At 34.5% G+C, this 20694-nt stretch overlaps 2 protein-coding genes across 4 annotated transcripts; both read left to right on the forward strand.

Moving 5' to 3' along the window:
- The first annotated feature begins 699 nt into the window (after positions 1–699).
- Positions 700–9593, forward strand: LOC110708749. Of its 3 annotated transcripts, none has more exons than XM_021886968.1 (6): positions 700–1098; positions 1744–1900; positions 1988–2052; positions 2301–4031; positions 8368–8506; positions 8845–9593. In XM_021886968.1, the coding sequence occupies exons 2-6, from the start codon at positions 1798–1800 to the stop codon at positions 9426–9428; spliced, it is 2622 nt and encodes an 873-aa protein (XP_021742660.1). In that variant the 5' UTR covers positions 700–1098; positions 1744–1797; the 3' UTR covers positions 9429–9593. The 3 variants fall into 3 exon arrangements, with proteins under 3 accessions (XP_021742660.1, XP_021742659.1, XP_021742658.1); XM_021886967.1 differs by having other exon boundaries at positions 1994–2052; positions 8368–8521; XM_021886966.1 differs by having other exon boundaries at positions 701–1098; positions 8368–8521.
- A 4460-nt stretch (positions 9594–14053) lies between these two features.
- LOC110708751 lies at positions 14054–15869 on the forward strand. Its single transcript, XM_021886969.1, has one exon. It carries the CDS (start codon positions 14299–14301, stop codon positions 15505–15507), a length of 1209 nt encoding a protein of 402 aa, XP_021742661.1. The 5' UTR covers positions 14054–14298; the 3' UTR covers positions 15508–15869.
- The last annotated feature ends 4825 nt before the right edge of the window (positions 15870–20694 follow it).

Raw genomic sequence — 20694 nt, forward strand, 5'->3', positions numbered from 1 at the left:
CATTCATTAAATATGAGTTTTTCATTTTTTGTAAGACAATTATCTTTTGTCCGGAGTTTTAGCTATTCATTACTCCGTACTATGTACTCCGATTTTACTCGTGAATTGTTGATAAATTCCCAACTTAATACCAAAAAAAAGAAGTATATTAAATGATTATATTACCCTTAAAATTAGTTTAGATAAGTGAAAATGAATTAAGCTTATACCAACCTTAATACTTTGCCAATAATATCCATAAATTAATTTTATAAATCTCACTTTTTCAATAAGTAACTAGTTTGATGTAAAATCTTATAGGTTGACACCAAGATATAAAGTAAAATCATTTCCATCAATTTTCTTTGTGACCTTAAACAAAACATACTTTGTATTGTACAATCAAAAGCATTTACACATTTATGTCTACTTTAAATAGTGAAACAAAATTAAGCCCAACATGTCTCATTTCTTCCAAATATTCTCTCCCAAAAATTGAAAGGATTGTTCTTTTCTCATTGGTATCTAGCTAAGCTTATCTTTTGGTTCAATACTTATACAATAAATTGTCAAGAAACCAACAAAAAATGTGGTTCATACTTTGTTTGTTTTATTTTTATTATTAATTGACCAAGAATTATTATTTTCCATTTCATTTTGATTATTGCCACCTAACAATAACACATTGATGGTGGGACTCAAAGGTCTTAATCCTTTGATGTCCTCCAAGACTATTAGCCAGCCAATCAAATATCCAAACAACTAAAATAGGAAGAAATTATTCAAATTATAAAATTATGTATTCAAATTTAAATTTTCTCTAAAATACTTTATTAGCATTCTTGTTTACTAGGGAAAATATAAAAATTAAAACTTTGCTCTAAAAAATCAAACATTAATCTCCTTCAATCGAAAAACCCACCTGCCATTTTTGCTACTTTTGACTGTTCTTTACTAATTCCCTCAACTTATTGCTCATTCAAACCTCTGTCATCGTTTTCCATAAACGGAAATTCCTATTTCTCTCTCCTTTTTTCCCCTTTTCCAAAACCCTAATTTTGCATCTTCAGGGCATTCTTGATCTGGGTCCAATGAGGGGTTTTTGCTTCAGCAATTTGTGTAAGTTTTCTGGGTAACTCTTTTTGGATCTTTTCGAGTCATGGGTTTTGTTTATAAATCAGGAAAGTTTCTGGGTTTGATTTTTGTAATTAATTTTCAGGGTGCTTGATTTTGTTGTTTTTGAATTTAAAGTTGGGTTTTTTTTTTTTCCTTCTAATGAGCTTATAATTGAAAAATTAATGCAATGTAGCTGTTGATTTGGGTACGTTTGAATATAAGTTGAAGGTTTCAGGAGCTTATAGACTGAAATCTTAGTGCAATGTAGCTGTTGATTTGGGTTTGTTTGAATTTATACTTGTGTTTTTTTAGTAGCTTATAACTTGAAAAATTAAAGCAATGTTGCTGCTAATGAGGATTTATTCTGCTATAGTATTCATATGAGCTGCTATATTTAGGGTTTCAATTTAATTAGTTTTAGAGGTGGGCTGGATATGTGATATCTTAGAAAATATTCAATGTATATATTGCTATGCAAGTTATTGGTTTACTATGTTAATTTTATGGAAAATATCGAGTATTTGGAGTGAATTTTTTCAGGTGCAGAATGTGAACCTTTGTTATATTATGAATGAGATTCAAGATTATATTTTTATAACCTTTGAATTAATGTTATACAAGCATCATGAAGTTGTGGTTTTATTGCAGAGAGATTGGTCAGTTGGGACCATAAGTTAATGTAAAGGGGGCTGTGGTTGGGAGATGGCAGCTGAGGGAAAACGTTCGAAGGGACGCTTCCTCTATTTGTTCGATTGGAATACTAAATCCCGGAAAAAGTTATTCTCTAACAAGTCTGATTCATCTGGTAATTAGATCATCCTTGTTCTGATTGCCTAGTCATTTTATGTTCCTTTGGGGCTATTCTATTACTTACAATTTGCTGCCTTTTTAGATGTAGAAGGATCTATCCAAGGGAAGGATAGTGTTGACAATTTGGCCATTTCTCAGTATTTATTGGTGAGTCATGTTTCTCTCTCCTTCTCTTTCGTTCAATTGCATGTAAATAATTTGCTAGGAATCACAAATTCGCAACACAGTCAGAATGAGAGCATCCATATTGTTTTCAAAAAAAAAAAGCATCCTTATTAGCTCACGTGCACATACGTCATAGAGACATGCCTGTGTTTGCACCTAGACCAACATTTCCTATTTTTATTGTATTTGTCACTTAAGAATGATATTAAATCTGATAAAATTTCTTATAGAGGGAGCTATCAGAGAATTGCGATCATTCTTCTTTCAGAGGAAGTGGTAATTATAGTTCCACATCATCTGTAAATGGGGATGATGGATATGGAACAAAAGCCCCTGGGGTGGTTGCCCGACTTATGGGATTGGACTCTATGCCTACCACAGCGTCATGCGAGGCAAGTTCTTTTGCATCTTATGAACCTCGTGCTATTGGGAGCTCTTATTATCATGGAGGTGATACTCCATATGAATTTGAGCAACACATTATGGGCTATAGCTACGTGCCTAACAAAGTAGAGGGTAACCCTTGGAAATCAGCGGATTCAAGAATGAGGAAGGTTCATGGCCGGCCAATTGAGAGATTTCAAACTGAGGTATTGCCTCCAAAGTCGGCCAAACCAATTTCAATCACTCATCACAAGCTCTTGTCACCAATCAAGAGTCCAGGCTTTGTACCTACAAAGGATGCAGCTTATATTATGGAGACAGCTGCAAGAATTATTGATTCTTCTCCTCAGCCTACTGGGAGGACCAAAGTCTCATCTCTGGGGTCTCCTTCATCATCCTTTAGGTATCAAGATCTAAAAGAAAAAATTGAAGCTGCACAGAGGTCTTCTAGACTACCTGAATCCCCCAAGACACCTAAGCTGGCTGCTCCTGTACATCAAGTGAGAGGAACTACTTCTGAAAGGTCTACTCGAAAGTCTTTGTTTAAAAATATTATGAGTTCACAAGCAAGTGGTTCAGAAAAAGCAAAAAATAAAGCTAAGTCTGTTCCTTTGCCTGTCCAAGATAAAGCCAATGTGCAGAAAAAAATTGGTTCAGCATATAGTGACAGCAGGAGTCAGCAGCAGGAGCGTAAGAAGCTGAAACAGAAAGAGCCATATACCCAAAAGGTCAATTCAACTAGGACGCCAAGGAAGAAGAGTTCTAGTGTGCTTAGACAGAACAACGAGAAGCAGAATAGTGTCTCTCACAAAGACCAATCAACTGCCAAAACTTCACACTCTGATCAGCAACCTAGAAAGTTACCTCCAGGAGATAGCTCTGCAGGTCCAAGTAAAATTGTAAGTAAAATTTTTGTGAATGCTGAAAATGGATCAAAGAAGGTTGCAACAACTCGTTTAATGGACCGGAGACCTCCAGTGAATGGTGTTAGTGAAAAGAGGCCCTCACTGAATAGAATGAAAAAAATATCAAGAAGCAAGCAGCTTTCTGCCAAAGATAACAATTCAAGTGAGAAAGTGCTAGAAAACTGTGATGAGAAAGCTGCACAACGTGATCTAGCACTTCAAAGCAGTTCAAGGAAGGACATGGATGTAATTTCCTTCACTTTCACCTCTCCCATAAAAAAAGCTGTATCTCAGTCCTCTCCATCTACAACTGAAGCCATTAGAAGCAATCATCATCATCTTTGTGCTGATTCTTATGATAATGCCCAATCTGATACACATTCATTATCACCACAACAAGGGCTAAAATTAATTGATAGTGGTTCTTTAAGCCTTCTTTTGGAGCAAAAGCTCAGGGAATTAACTGATAAAATTGGGTCAACCAAATCTGATCTTATGATGGAATGCTCTGATACAAACAGTATATCTTGCTTGTCTGAGTCAATTTTGTCACAAGATGCTGTCGGTCCTTCAATTGATCATGATGGTTGGTCTGATGAAGATCAAACAAGTGCTACATGTGATGATGATTTATCTTCATCTATGATAGCTAAAGCAAGCCAGAATTGGGAGGTATGTTTTTGGTCATTTCTTGTCTTCCTTCTAAGCATTTCTCCTGCATTAATCTCTATCATTTTATAAGTTAAAATTAGATGCTTTTCAGAATTTTTTGTATAGCCTGCTATCTTGAGTTTATCATCGTTCTTAATAAATAGAGTTAAGGGAACTAAAGGCTTTGGAATTTATTGGACTTTTTTGGCACTTATTGATCGGGGATTTGGGGTTCTTATCTTCCTGGCATTGTAGCTTTATTGCTGTCAGGAAAGAGAGTTCATTCATTGCACAAAGCATTGGTGACTGATTAGATTTTTTTTATTTTAGTGATTGATTGTACCATGGCATTCTCTTGTATGAGACATTTTGTTTCTAACTTATCCCGTTAAGTGTTCTATACTTTTTTTCTGGGCAATAAGCAGTTTCTTTTCAGATTCCCAATGGTTGAGGAACTTAGTGATTAACAATATGCTCTTTCTTTTATACATAGTAAAATCAGTTTATTAATTAAAAAAAACATGTGAAATCTACATAAGAAATCTAAATATAACAACTACGATCATTGAGAATCAGTAACATGTTCTTCAATAAACCGTAGTGTGGGCATAAATTTAATCTGATTTCATTACAGTCAGTGGAAGACACTCCCCTGGCTAATCCATTTCCTCTTCTCTTATGATTCTAAGTATGAATCAAAGCCTGACCATGCTGATCTAGCGTGTGTGAGAATAGACCTAGGAGTTATATATTTATTTGCTGTTCATGATCCTGCTGCTGTCAGCTTTCGCAAGTGTTGTCTTGTCATTATTGTCATTACACCGTCAAAAATCCCATTGTAGCGGCTACAGTTGGAGAGAACCTGAGGGCGGGCTGGAATCGTTTCACTTAGCAAGGATTGTTGTTGCAGGTTGGCCTAATACAAATTAGAAACATAGGGACTGGAATAGAGGAGTTTCCTTGTTTTCTAATTGGCCTCTTCTCGGTTGCCATTAGAGCCACCCTAGATTTCACAAATGAGGAGTTCAAGTTTTAGGGAGGAAATGGGCTGGATGGAGAGGATTAGTGATGGAACTTAAGAGGGTTTTTTTTTCATATGAAGAAGATTAGAAAGAAAAGCTGTTCTAGTACTTGTTAGTTTTTAGCATGTGTTCCTACTAGTTGTAGGTAATTGAAGCGTTCAGTCAATACATATCAGTTGCTTTTAGTTTTCATGTTTGATAGACATCTTATGATTGTGTCGGTTCGGACATGTAAGACGGAGACCTCAAAGTGCACTATTACAAAGAGTGGAAGAGTGGGATCATTCTGAGCTTAGACGAAGTAGAAGGAGACCGAAAATGGCTTGGTTGGAAGGAGTTAGAAAGAATATGAAACAAATGACTTTGCATGAGAATGAGGTATTTGATCGTAAAGGGTGGAGGAAAGAGATCTTTGTGGATGACTATACAGAATAATCACATTTGGTTTATGTAGCCAACCTTACTTATGGATTAAGGCTTTGATTGATTGATTGATAAAGACATCTTAAGGTTGTGCAACTTTTTATTGCTGGTGCTCTTCTGGTCTTTCAGTTTTTGTTTCTATATTTCTGTTCTCTTAAGGAGAGAAGGGAAAATGGACATTTTACTTGTGTTTTGCAAGAAGGATAGAAATTTAGAGATTTTCACAAACTCATTAAAGATTTATGAGAGCTATCAAGTATCATGGAAGGTTTATAAGCCAGTTGATTACAAAAATCAAACTTTCAAGAGTGGTATAGTTTTCTAGGCAATGCCAATTGGCACTCAGTTCACCACATTTATATGGAGTGGGAGTGTGGTATATATGTAACTTGCAATCAATATTCACATGCCCTACTTTTTTTTCTTTTTTCTTTTTTTTTTTTTAAAAAAAAAAATAATAAAAAAAAAATATTTTCATTAGCTTAAGCTAAAGGCATGTAGTCAACCCCTTTTCTTTTTGTGGTCACTACTCGTTAGGTTGATGTTCTTAATTGGTTCAATGTAGATCATGGACAACAAGATCCTTAATTTTCTCCTCAATTGCTTGTAGCGCCCATATATTATGGATTACCAAAGTGGGGTCAAGCCAACCATATCGTTTACCTTATATTTGGCTCTTGTCAAATTAAACTCCTAACAATGCTCCTCTGTGGGATCATTTGCTTATCTAATTTTCAATTATAATATGTTGTCTCTCGCTGATTAGTAAACATATCCATTTTGTAATGAATGGATGTTGCTTCAGCTCATGCTGAAGGACTGCTGATTAGTTTGCTACTTGGATTAGAATTGAGCAGTAAAGAAGGGATTTGGCAGTGGCATATTGACTTTTATGATCTCATTTAGGGGTAGGAGATATCATGTATCTTCAGTCCCATAGGATTGATCCTGGTAGGCTCTTAAAATGTGGTTGTGCTCATATTAACAAATCTTGCTCATAAATTTTACCAAGTTAATCATCTAATGGCCTAGGTTTTACAGAAATAGAATATCATCTAGTCTCATTACCATAGGCTGGTACTGCAACTGGCTGTTTAGCTATTTATTTTCCACAAAAGTAAAAAAGAAATGCTCCTTTCTTTTTCTGAGATGCCACTTTGGACTAAAGGTAGAAAGTTTACAACTTTACATAATTGTTATTTTCAAGAAGTCTGTCTTACTTGTACCGATGTAATTCTTCTTTTTGAATCAAATAAGAAACTAAATGATGCTCTTATTGATTTATTTATTTTTTTAAAAAAAAATCATGAAGAGGTGACGTGTGTCATCCAGTATATGGAAAGAAAATCTCTATTGGTTCTTAGTTGGTAAGGTATATGTCCTAAAAAAGGCCATAGATTTCAACAAAAGTCGATGTATGATATTTCGTTCCAACTTTCTAAGGATTTTTTCCATGCCTTTTTCTGTAGGAAATAAGATTTCTAGTCCTGTGTTTCTTTGGTGAGGCATCAAATTACACTTTCTGGTGGTGCATGTTGTTGATATTCTTCTAGTATAGCATATATAATGCTCTGTGCTACTTGGCCTGATTCCTTGCTGAAGAAGATCAACATCCAAGTGAAAGAAAATTGCTTAGTTTGATAGCCAGATTAGAAGAGAACGGAGATTAAGGCTATTAAGTTGTTAGCCTTTTTCTGTTGCACAAGGCACTGCAATTCACATACTTAGGGCGTGTTCGGCAAAATGTAGCTGCAGAGGTAGCTGTTAGCTGTGCTGTGGCTGTTAGCTGTCAACTAGATGTTAGATGTGAAAATAATTAATTCAGTATGAGTGTTTGGTAAATTAGCTGTTAGCTGTAAAATTCTGAAAAAATATAAGAAAATTCAACAGCTACCTAGCTTTTCACAAAAGTTAATAATGTTGACTTTTCACAAAAGCTACTTCAACCACTAAACTCTACCCTCACTACATTCCTAAATATTCATAATTTTTTATAATATAGTGGTTTGAATAAGTCAAACCACTAAAAGCTACTCAAAAGCTAGTGTCGAACACGCCCTTACATTTGACCTAGTATTTTTCGCCTCCCAAATTTACGACAAAGTTCCAGTTTTGAAGTACTAAGTGAGATGATCACTTAATTAATTTTGGTAATTGGGAAAAATACCTATTATAGATGGTTCAAGGGACAAGGATAACAAGGGTAGGGAAATAATTGAGAATTGGGAAAATACCTATTATAGATGGTTTAAGGGACAAGGATAACAAGGGTAAGGAAATAATTGAGCGAGCAAGATGTTCTCTCTCTCTCTCTAAAACAAATGTTACTCCATATTTCCTTACCATTTCTGTTTTTTCCCCTCTTCATGCTAGGGGTGTTGTGTTAGAATTACACACTAGTACTACTCTTTTTACCTATGTATACTAATACTCTAATTCATCGGCGAGGAGTTATTGTGATGATTTCCAGCATATTGCTTGGCCTTTTCTCCCTTTTACTTTTGGGTCCAAGTTTGGGAGCTTGTTTCTTGTTATGGGCTTTACCATGTGAAATCTTATGGAGTTCAAAAGCTAATAGTATATCTTCAGCTAATAATTTGCACTGTTCGTCCTGCTGCTGGAGTTGTGTTTGTTGTTTTTGAACTGTGCATATGTTTTAGATGCATTAAGATTTCCCATCAACTATTGCTTTCCAAATTCTATGGCTACACGTCTTAACATAAACTAAGCGCTTTGATTTTAGGAATTGAAGTATCACTAACAACTTTGTCAAATATTCTCTTGTTGGTATCTGAAGTGTTCCTAATTTTAAAATTTTGTGACCCCCACTTTATTAAGTTTGTAAATTCATTATTTATTCTGATGTAACTTCATGTTCTAATATTCTTCTTGATTCCCTTCATATTGTAAAGGATTATGGAGGTCCTGAAGAGCAGAGTGCTAGCAGTACTAACAGATTTGAAGCGAGCGGAGAATCTCATCGTGAACATTTTAATATCTCAAATCCAGAATGTTCAATGTCCGGAAGTTGGATGTCATCAACTACTGCAAGTGATGTCACTCATGGTAAAGCTTTATGTACCATATGGTCCAGCATTAAAGATTATGATTAGCTAATATAATAATCAAGGTCTGGATAATGTTGTTGAGTGAGGAAACCCTCTTCTGAAAGTCTTGAGGAAGCAATTGCCGCATTTAAATTAGATAGTATTGGTTAGATGTCATTTGCTAAATTTATCTGATGACATAGAGTGATATATGGATAATTGCACTTCTGTGATAAATTGGTCAAATTGCATCCATTCATCACAAAATAGATATATTTACTCAAGTTAAATTGCTGAATGTGTTTACGAACTGATGTTCATTCTATGCTATTTGATTTGCAGGAAATTATCAGCCTTCATCTCCTCGATCTCAGGAAGTGACTAGTTGCGTGTCGAGTGAAAGTATCCATCCCAGGGAAGATGAGTCGGATTTTATTGATGCATCTTATTGGGAACTAGAATATGTAAGACACATGCTTCACTATGCTGGATTGAAAAGATTAAGGTTGGATGAAGGTTTCGACATTATAGATCCTGATCTCTTTGACCTGTTGGAAAATTTGATAAGTACATCAGGCAGAACTGCAGAACCATGTTCCAAGCTTGATCGGAGAATTTTGTTCAACTGTGTTACCGAAAGTGTTAATGCAAAGTACCAACGGGCTTTCCTTGGGAGCTTCAAGTCATGGGAGAATTGGGGAATGCTGCTTCAAAACGAGTGGCTGACTGAAGAAGTGTATAAAGAGGTTTTATGTTGGCAAAACATGGGAAATTTAATGGTGGATGAGCTTGTGGACTTGGACATGAGTATTCAATTAGGTAGGTGGTTGGATTTTGAAATTGAATCACTTGAAGAGGGAATTGACATTGAGAAAGAGATAGTAGAATCTTTGATCGACGAGCTTGTTGCTGATCTAACTGTATAGAGGCAATCTAGATAGTAAGCTTATTTAACCCATCCTAACCCTTTTGTACAATTTTTAGAAGAACAGATCATTTAGTTTATCCTACATCTCTCTTAATGGTAATGTGGTAGATGAATTAATTCTTTTGAAGAAATTCGCTCAATGCAAATGGCATCATTTTCTATTCGTTTTGATCATCAGAGAACTTACAGCTTTTTATAACTATAGTTTTGTATCACAATCTACTCATATGAATGTCCTTAACACTCTTGAATTCAGTAAGATCAAAACACGACTACTACACAACACACACACAAGAGATTTCAGAGAAATTGAACTTCTCGGCTGAAAACCGAGATTTTAGCAAAGGTATCTCCATGAAGCTCCTAGAGCTTTCATTACAGATAATTTGAGGTAAGAGAATCCATGAAAATGATGTTTGAGAGATGGTAGTGCTGGAAATAAGGTAGACATGAAAATGTGTGATAATGATGCAAGCAGCACTTAATACAAGCTGGGTTTATGATAAAAACATGTATTTGTACTCTTTAGAATTTTCATTTGGCCCCTTTGTTTGTAGGGTGGTGTTGTGGTCCTTCATTTGCTTACTACTTTGTGGTACTAATTTGGCATCTTAAGAGTTGTTAAAAGAATCTTAATCAATTTTATTCCTTCTTTTATACCCTAAAATCTGGATAAATCTGATTTTGCCTTGGTTGTCTATGTATCAATGTGATTATTACAAAGTGTATAGTTTATGTATATTTATTTTAATAGGAAGGATAAAGAGAGAGTACATCTTCAAGAAAAAATGTACCTACACTCGAGAATACGATGTGAATTTGGTGTTTAACCAATAATTCTAACCAAAGAAAAGTACAAATTTGAAAGGAAAGTCTCGTGCTAGTCATACAGTTATCATATATAGTAGAACTTTATCCTAAACACATGGTTTCAATAATTTATTTTCATTACAACTTCTAAACTAGTACCACTGTGAGAGTAATAACAAAATTGAAAACTTAAGAAAAGAAAACTTTGGGTGTGGGCAATAGACATTAGGATAATATTTAGGACTTGTTCTCATTGACTGAACTCAGCTGAACTGAATTGAACCCCCTAAACTTATTAGAGCTGAACTAAACTAAACTTATTAAAACTGATCTGAACTGAACTGAAAATAATTGTACGAGAACAAGCCCTTACTCCATCCTGCGTAGTAAACAAATATAAAACACTACATAATTTATTACCATCACAAATTTTATAATCGATTGCCAACTAAATGGTAAACCGGTAATGACTCTTACTCCTTATAAGTAAAGGATGATTTATTTATAAGGAGTATTTCTTGGATAAAATTGCGTTGTTGCAAATTTTGAACAAAGATTATTATTATCTAATCATACAACTATTAGCTAACTTTATCATGTTAACAATATTGCTGCATTCACTTCTCCAAATTTAAAATTTTGATAAATTTTTAATCTGCAGTAGCTAGTTAGCTAGTACAGTAGTAATTTTCTGACTTCATTAAAAATAAACAGGATTGAAATTGAATTTTATGACAGAAAATTAAAGATACCAACTATAAAAAAAAACAGTAAATGTATTATTTTTTGACCAATGAGAGCATAAATGTTCCTCAAAATAGCAACTATATTAATCTACTATTGCCTTCTAATTATACTAGGTTAGCTACTACAAATATAAACTGACAGTAGTTGGATGATTAATGCTCCAACTTATTGGTAATTGGAATAAGACACAACCTCATTGACATACATACCTAGATTTGGTTAGTGGTAATTTTTACTAATAAGACAAACTTTAATTAGTAAAATATTAACAAAGTTTTTAAAAAATTGGTTTTCTCCTAACTTCTTTCTGGGTGAAGTAAGAATACTGAAAAGGGACACTACCTAAGTGCTATTACCCATAAGCTTTAATCATATTCTCCCCTAATTAACTAATCCTAATTTTGTCTTCCTTTTCTTTTTTATTACTGAGTAAATAAAAAACTTTACTGACCAGACTTTATCCCTTACGATAAATTTTGATGTGGTATTTAATCTTTAGCCTCAAGTGCTTCTTGCACTCAAATAAATGTACTCCCTCTATTTCACGATAATCACAAAGCTTTTCTTTTACGTCCATTTTATAATAATTACAACACTTTGTTACTTGGTAAGGATTCATTGTTGATTTAAAACTTGTGACCTTAAAGTTACAAGCTAAGGTCAATCTCTTACCAACTACCTTGTACAGTAAGCCTTACTTGACATTATTACTTGCTTAATTAACATAATGTAAACCCAACTAAAAAGGTTCAAAAATACTCTTCACCAACACAATAAGTGTTACTCGTAGGCCCTGTTCTCATCAGGTTATTTTCGGTTCATTTCAGTTTAGTTAAGCTCTATAAGTTCAGTTCACCTCCTAATTTCCTTCTCTCATAAAATATTTAGCTCATCCGTTTATTTCAGTTCAGCTAAGTTCAGTCAATGAGAACAAATCCATAATTATCTTACTTGGTTAAAAGTATTTGTAAGTAATCTGCATTATTATGCACCCCTAAACCATAAAACAATGAGGAAACAGTTGAATTTGAAGGAGTGTAACTATCAACAATAAAATTTAAAGAGAATTAACTACTATGTTCATTAAACTCTATATGTAAGTACTGTAGTTCATTCATGTCTTCCCTTTTTTTTTCACACGTCTTAATCATTTCTGATATTCCATAGCCGATCTCATTAATGCATTTTTTGTTAATGAAATTGACGTTTGAAACTAACTATGTGCTTTGTATTTATGTAGTTGGTTTTTATTTCCCATTGGAATATTAATTGCTGATTATAATTCCACTCGATTTATTAGTTAGTGTTATTCAAATTTATTCTAAAATCACCCTCAAGCACCCTCATTTGACAGGATCCAAACCTCAAACCTCTGTGATGTGAAGCGAGTCAATAATTTATAACACATAACGAAAATAATTTGTGACAAATTTTAAGAACGAAATTAAAATAGTAGAATCAAATTTATCCTAACTAATGCAGATTAGGGAGTACTATACAATAATGCTAGTTAGTAGCTCTCCAATAATATAAACATCTAAAACTAGATTGACTTTATACAAATTTGACACACATTAAAATAATAAAAATATCATAATTAAATTAATTAATCAAATAACCTCCTTCCTCGTAAGGGTTGCACAAGAGTCAGGATCCAATGAAGGGATTGATCCAGTGCAGTCAGGTGTACGATAATAAAATCAACCATCAACAAAATAGCAAATCAAAACGTGTAGATTGATGAGATTTTGCCACGTGTAGGGTGTGATGATGATGATGACGTAGAGGTTCTGGAATCTGGAGGAGGGTGTAGGGTAGAAAAGTGGAAGTGAGAACAGAGGAGTAGGAAACAGAGCACGTGATGCTACAACAATCTTTGCAGGTGGATTAGATATATAGCGTGGTAGGGTTGTGACATCACACGGGCCGTGAACGTGCTTCCCTCTATTCTCTACGTATTTCGTATTTTACTTAGATTTTTTACTCTCTTGATTTATTTTTATTTCCTAATTATATTTAATTTTTTTTGAAAAAGAATAAAATCTTTGAACATTTTCTTGGTTATAGTTGTAGTATAGTCTATTGAAATTTGCAATAATTGATTTTTTTTTTTTTTAGCAAATATGGAATAAGTAATCATCCTTTTGCTTGCATATTGTTGTTAAAGACAAATTGATTAGAGCCTTCATTGTCCAAGAGACTTGAGTGTAGCTGTGTAGGTGAAAGTATAAGAGAAAGTTGAGCAAGATTAAACATTATGAAGGATAGCATACCAATTACATAGCGTTTGTGTATATTAAATACACAAAATATTTTTATAATTTGTATGAGTTGTAACTCATGTCATAATTTGCTAAGGCGACATGTTTAAACTAAGATAATCCTAACTTGTGAGTTATGTATGAGTGTATCATGCTAGAGTCGGGATTATGGATAATATAAGTGTATTTTTTTAAACAAGGATGACAAAAGTGTATGATGAACACAAACATAGGTAAGTTTAAGCAGATAATTGAAATCATAATGTGGCTCGTGGAATATCACTACCCAACATGCAATCATACACGTGAAGCTTACCTTGATATGCCTTACTGAGCACGATGATTGATGTCAATTAGATTTAAGGAGAATATAACTGACAAATCTATCTTAACAAGTCAACCATATTTCGTTTATATTGTAAACTTACAACCAATATTACAAATCTTACCATGTAACCAATAGAGCAATTACCATATTTGAAATTGAACTACTAATATTCATATCCATTGTCACACACTCACACACCCTAGATTTGCTTCCTATCCACCTCAATTAAAAGATGAGTCATTATTAGGAGTATTATTGTTTTATCTTCCTCCTAACCTTAAACACAAGGGCAAAAAGAAACAAGCTAAAAAGTGTAAAAGAAAAAAAAAAAAAAAAAGTAAACACAATAATCAAAAAACTTTTAGCAATAATAAATTTCAAGACACCTAATTTACTTTAATAGCCTTGTAGCCTTGTAGGGGCAAATATTATGTACTTTAAAAAAAAATTCCAAGAATCTAAACAGCCTCATCAATTTCATCATAAAAATAAACCCAACAATACCGTACGGAAAATCCCTTTTTAATTATTTCACCCCAAAAATTCCCAATGGCATTTTCGTTATTTTACCCCAAATCCAAGGTAATTTCACTTCAATACCGCCCTTTTATCATAAGCTTCTTCTTCACTCTTCATTTTTCTCTCTCCTTCCATTTCTGCAACTCCATATTTGTTTTTGTTGTTTGTTTTCTCTCTCCTCTTTTTCTTCTTCACAGAATACCATGGATTCCAACCTCGAAGCTCCAACCTCCATTAATGGCGGTGATTTTCTCTCTCCTCCATCTCCGCCACCACTGCAGAAGGAAGACGACAACAACGACGAGGAAGATGATGATGATTTCTACATCGATGACAGTAACTGTTCGACGCCATTTGTGAGCGCGCCTTCGAGTCCAGGTCGTTCGTACTATCCTTCTGGATTCTTCTACAGTGCACCTGCAAGTCCCATGCATTTCGTCCTCGCTACTGCTCAGGCGAGATCCTCCGCCGGCGGTGGCTTAATTCCGGCGAGTTCCGACGCTTCCTCCTCTACTGGCTCCTTCGAGTTCGAGTTCTCCGCCCGATTCGACTTGCCGGCGCCGGAGATTGGACCGCCTATGTCCTCCGCTGATGAGTTGTTCCTCAACGGTCAGATCCGTCCGATGAGGCTTTGCGCTCATCTACAACGGCCGCAGAAGCTTCCGTCTCTGACATTGCTGGAATCTGAGAGAGAAGATGAAGAAGACGACGATTATTGCGATGATGATGATGAGAAGAGTAATGTGTTTCAGAGGTCGAGGTTGAGGAACAGATCTCAACGGAGAAGAACTCGGTCTCTCTCTCCTCTTCGGAGTACGGCGCCGTTTGAGTGGTACTGCTCTGACGACGCCGTTTCGACTCCGACGAAGAAGGCGGAGGAAGGTGAGAGTGAAGCAGGAGGTGAGAAGGAGAAGGACGGCGGCGAAACGACGCCGTCGGGGAGTTCGTCGCGGTGTTCATCGGCGGGAAGGAGTTCGAAACGGTGGGTGTTTCTGAAGGATTTTCTGAGGAGTAAGAGTGAAGGAAGAAGTAACAACAAATTCTGGCATAATATCAACATCTCGTTTTCTCCGGCGAAAGAAAAACGAGAGAAAGGAAGCAACAACAATAGTAGTAATGTCAATGAAAATACAAATGTAAATGCAAATACGAATTCGGCGTCGTGTTCCGAGGATAAGAAGGCGAAGAAGAAGGAAGTTCCGGCGTCGAAAGGGAAGGGGATGCCGGGCGGAAAGAGGAGGTCGGCGCATGAGATGCACTACGCTGCGAACAGAGCGCAAGCAGAGGAGATGAGGAAGAAAACATTCTTACCTTACAGGCAAGGTTTATTGGGATGTTTAGGGTTTAATTCCAAGAGTTATGGTGCACTTAATGGGTTTGCTAGAGCTCTAAATCCTGTCTCTTCTAGGTGATATCATTATCAAGTATCAACCTATCATCATCAAAAACGTTTTTAAAAAGAAACCCAAATCAAGTGTATTATTGATTAATAGGGTCTAAGAAATTGGAAAAAAAAAAAAAAATACAAGTAGATGATTTTGTATAGAGGATTTGATTTTCTTATTTTCTCCACCTTTAAATTTGATATAGGCCCCTAATTTTTCTTTAAATTTGTGTATCTAGGGTTAAATACATGATTATAATCATGATTGCTATATCAATGTGTAGATTATGATTGTTGGGTGCCTTCTCATATTGTCAACTATAAAGGAGAAGATTTATTGTAGTAGCCTTTTTTTTTTATTGGTTGCTATGGTGGAAACACTTGGAAAAAGAGATTGGGGTACTAACATGAGGAAGCTAAGGTAAAATTTGCATGAATCTATGTATGTATCTAATTATTTGGGGGTTATGTGAACTTGTTTGAAGAGATTATCTTGTAAATTTGCAATTCAAGTTTCACAACACCTTGATAACCTACCCACAACATTTACTTGGCACATTACTATTAAATTGATGTTATGGAAAATAGAGTAAAAAATTACGGAGTACTTAATTTGTTAGTTTAAAATTGTTCCACAATAATCGATTAGGGGCTATGACAATTTTCTTTTGTTTTGGACTCCTTGTCTATAGTTTACCAACTCTAAGTTTGTTCTGAACTTGTTTTCCTAGTCGGGTAATGCGTATGGTAACCCTTATGTTTATTTATACTCTGTCTTTATTCTCAATTGTCAAAAACCAATTGTTCGAACATGTATTATCCTGTCAAATTTAAGCAACATAGCAGTATTGTGTGGACATTAATTAATTTTGGTGCTATCTTACAATCATTCAATTCCAAATGAAGATCAAATGATGAAGCCCCATATAATGTTTAAACGGATAGTGGATAGATCATGTGAATGGATGGTTCAAAAGCATGTTACAACATGGGACTGTGTCCGTTATATAGTAGATACAGTATATAAAGACACAGAAAATTCTTACACATTTTAATGTCTCTCTTAGTTAGGTTAATAGTAAGAGGTAAAATTCATGTGACAATAAAATGATGGTTCATATTGTGAGCTCACTTGGTTTTACTATCAAAAATGGAACGTTAGAAAGAAGAGTTGGAGAAAAAGGGTGAGTTCCAATAATTTGCACCACATGGTTAAGTGACAGAACCATGTTAGTTGGAGACTTGGCAGTGCTTTGATTTTGACTCTATAATCATAGTAATGGAGCTTTCAGTAAAAAATAAAAATTGATTTTTTTTTACTGCTTTAATACCTTACTCACAAACCCATAACCTATAACATCCTATATGGAGTAATTTTTTAAATGGAGCTTTCAGTATTTACTGCTTAATTAATTGTTGGATCGTTCATGTATTATACGGAGAGCACCAACAAGTATTAGTATTAGGTTTTGAAAGCTTGGGCGAATTGAATAAGCGCTACATGTGGTGCAACTGTTATATGAGATAGTTTCATATATGTAAAATGCGTGTGGAATGAACCAAATAATGCATAGCATAACTTGCATGGCTTTGGTGGTGGTTGAGGAGTTTTGGATGTGATGGGAAGGACTCATTTTTCTTTTGTCTTTGGTAAGATTGATTAAATGATTTTTTGTTCTTTTGGGGTTTTGTTGATGATAAGTAGTTCTTGCTTGTTCGTTTAAGAAATGTCATTTTTATTTGTTCTGTAGCTGAAGGGAAAAAAAAGGAGAAACATTTTCATAAAATTAGTTTGGTTGGTGGTAAAGGGCTTGTGCTACTTTATTTTAAGTACATAGTGCTATCTTTTTAACATAAGGTATGAAATTATGAATTATTCATGTTGTGTCCTAGAAAGTGACATTTTAGAGATATTGAGAATTTAACAAAACAATGACTTGATTATTGTTTTACATGCTTTTTTCTTATCTCTTTATCTTTTTACATGTCTCCATCCATCTCTAGTTCATTTATTTATTTTCCAAGATGGAAAGAAGGGGTAGGAAAGTAGTAGAAAAGGTTTTTTTTTTTTGTTTTTTTTTTTTTTGGAAAAATTGCTAAAAATAATACCACCTTTGTCCCATTCTTTTTTAATAATACAACCTTTTGATTATTTTGTAAAAATATAACCTTAAGTGGGTGTTCATTTTAAACAAGATAAAATCGAATTGTCGGTGAGTTTGAGGTGGGAGAAGGGCAGGGGATATTCCATCCTTCCTCATCTCCACCACCAAAAACTCATCCCCTTTCTTAACCTCAAAGTCTGCCGAAAAATTGATTTTATCTTGTTTAAAATGAACACCTCATAAAGGTTGTATTTTTACAAAATAATCCAAAGGTTGTATTATTAAAAAAGAATGAGCCAAAGATTGTATTATTTTTAGCAACTTTTCCTTTTTTTATTTTTTAAAAAAAAAAAAAAAAAAAAAAAACCATTTTCCTTCATATAAAAAATAAGTGTAAAAAAGGTTATGACCAAGTTATAGGACTTGTATATTTTGATTATTTTCCATTCAAATTGTCATATAGCTTCTGATACAGTAATTGGATTCTTTCTAGTTCTATGATAAATAGTTGTTTGTAAAAAAAAAAGGGGTTTTTCTATACAGTGGCCCTGAAGTATTGACTTTTCCAAGCTGTGTCCACCCATTTTCAAAATTCCACGATGTACCCCCAAGGTACCTTTAGTGTCTATGATGTAACCCTACCCTAATCCCTCCGTTAACTTAAGTTAACTTTCCGTTAACTTGAATATAAATAAATTTTAAAAAAAAAACAAACACCTCTCTCTCTCCTCCCTCACAACTACCCACCAACCACCACTACACCTCCAACCACACCTCCAGCCGCACCACCGCCACACCCCCAGACGCACCACCGAGCCGCGCTCCCCTCTCCTCGACCCACCATCACGCGCATCACCCCTCCTCTCTCCTTCTCTCTCACTCGAGCCGCAACCGCACCACCGCGCACTGTATGTTTGCCAGCTTATCGTTCTTCATGCCCAAATTCGACCAATTGAACCATATTCGTGCAGATTTTCATTGGAAAAATCAATTTAAACAAGTTTTGTGTATATAATTTCAATCTAATTAAACCAAAATTGTTGATTTAGCAATTAAAATCAAATTGGGGGAAAAAAATAGGGTTTTCTATTATTTTGAACCAAATTCTTTGATTTTAAAACAAAAACAACAATTAACAACTTAATTTTGCAATTTGAATCCAATGAAACAAAAGCCCTAAACCAATTTGTCGAAATTTCAATTCGAATTTGAACTAAATTCCTCCATTGCATTCAAACACTTTCTTTAGTGGTGCACTATGTGGTGACTCGTGCGGTGGTGGATCAAGGAGAGAAGAGCGCGGCTAGGTGGAGCGGCTGGGGGTGCGGCGGTGGTGCGGCTGTTGGCTGGTGGGTAGTTGTGAGGGAGGAGAGAGTGGTGTTTGGGGGTTTTTTTTTAATTTATTTATATTTAAGTTAACGGAAAGTTAACTTAAGTTAACGGAGGGGTTAGGGTAGGGTTACATCATAGACACTAAAGGTACCTTGGGGGTATAGCGTGGAATTTTGAAAATGGGTGGGCACAGCTTGGAAAAGTCAATACCTCAGGGGCACTGTATAGAAAAACCCAAAAAAAATAATAATAATCTTGTGCATATTGTGGATAAATAGGATTTTACTTTTTTTTAAAAAAAAAAATATTTTTTTTTTTTTTTAATTTTTTTTTTTTTTTTTTTTTTTTTTTTTTTGCAAGTTTAAGTGATCTAATTTAAAACTATTAAAAAAAAGTGATCTAATTTATAGATGGAAATAGTAAAAAATTATTGTTGAGGTTCATTCACGCTTGATAAACTTATTAAAAACCAAAATATGTAGTAGCTAGTTTAGAAACGTTGACAAGTTTTTTCGGGTGTCTTTTAATAATATTGCACATTAGTTCGTATACATGGAATTATTAAGTTTTGTTTAAGAACTCAGCTGAACTGAACTGAAATGAACTGAACTGAACTGAGCTGAGCTGAACTGAACTGAACCGAAATGAATATTTTATAAGAGAAGGAAATTAAGAGCTGAACTGAACTGAACTGAACTAAGTTGAACTGAACTGAACTGAACTGAACTGAACTGAGCTGAACTGAACTGAATTTCGACGTAAGAGAACAGGCCCTAAGGCGCAGTTGTAGATTCATACATATATAGGCTTGGACAACAAAAGTAAAATAGACTTAGGGCCTGTTCTCTTACGTTGAAATTCAGTTCAGTTCAGTTCAGCTCAGTTCAGTTCAGTTCAACTCAGCTCCTAATTTCCTTCTCTTATAAAATATTCAGTTCAGTTCAACTCAATTAAGTTCAGCTCAGTTCAGTTCAGCTGAGTTCAGTCAGTGAGAACCGACCCTTAGGCATCATAATTTTGGAGTATTAGACATTAATGTTGTTTCCTAGAGAGTACTGATCAAATTTCCTAATTTAGTTAATTTTTTGAACTGTTTACCTTGGTAAAAGACGCGGGTGAAATGTAGAGTAGTGTAGGAGTTATTTGAAGCTTTTAATTGGCGTATTTCTATTTTGACCCTTACTTAATTCTTCACAATAAAATGGTTGTTTTTCGTCTCGTATGACGGAGTACATTTTTACTACATCCTGTATTCCTGCCAGAGGAAGCCAAGGCGGCCAAGGTCTTGGCCCGTCATGTGGTGTGTGGAATGAATCTCAATAATACGTGCTACTTTATTATTTTCACCTTATTTTTAATACTCATTCAGTATTGAAGTGCTTGTTTTTATTAAATGTATGCTAGAAGATTCAAATTACACTATACCAAATATACAAAAACAACAATTTAGACCTAGAATAAAAAAATAATAAGATCTTTATAGACTAGAAAAATCAAATCATCAAGAATTGGAAAGATAAAAAATTCGAATAAAAACATCTTAAATAGAATGAAGAAAATTATATCATACATATGGTCACTATGTTATTACTATCATAAAATGAAGAAGTATTTGATTATATACTTCTTTGTTTTTTCAATAAGTTTTGTGTCCCAAAACAATTAATCGTTTTAAAGCTAGGTTGACTAAAAGGAAAATAAAAACAAAGATGGAGAATTGAGAAGAGATTTTCACTTTATTAATTGAGTGCAAATGACAACTTAGGGAGTGTAGTCAC

This window comes from Chenopodium quinoa, unplaced genomic scaffold (assembly GCF_001683475.1).
Source record: "Chenopodium quinoa cultivar QQ74 unplaced genomic scaffold, ASM168347v1, whole genome shotgun sequence".
NCBI lineage: Eukaryota > Viridiplantae > Streptophyta > Magnoliopsida > Caryophyllales > Amaranthaceae > Chenopodium > Chenopodium quinoa.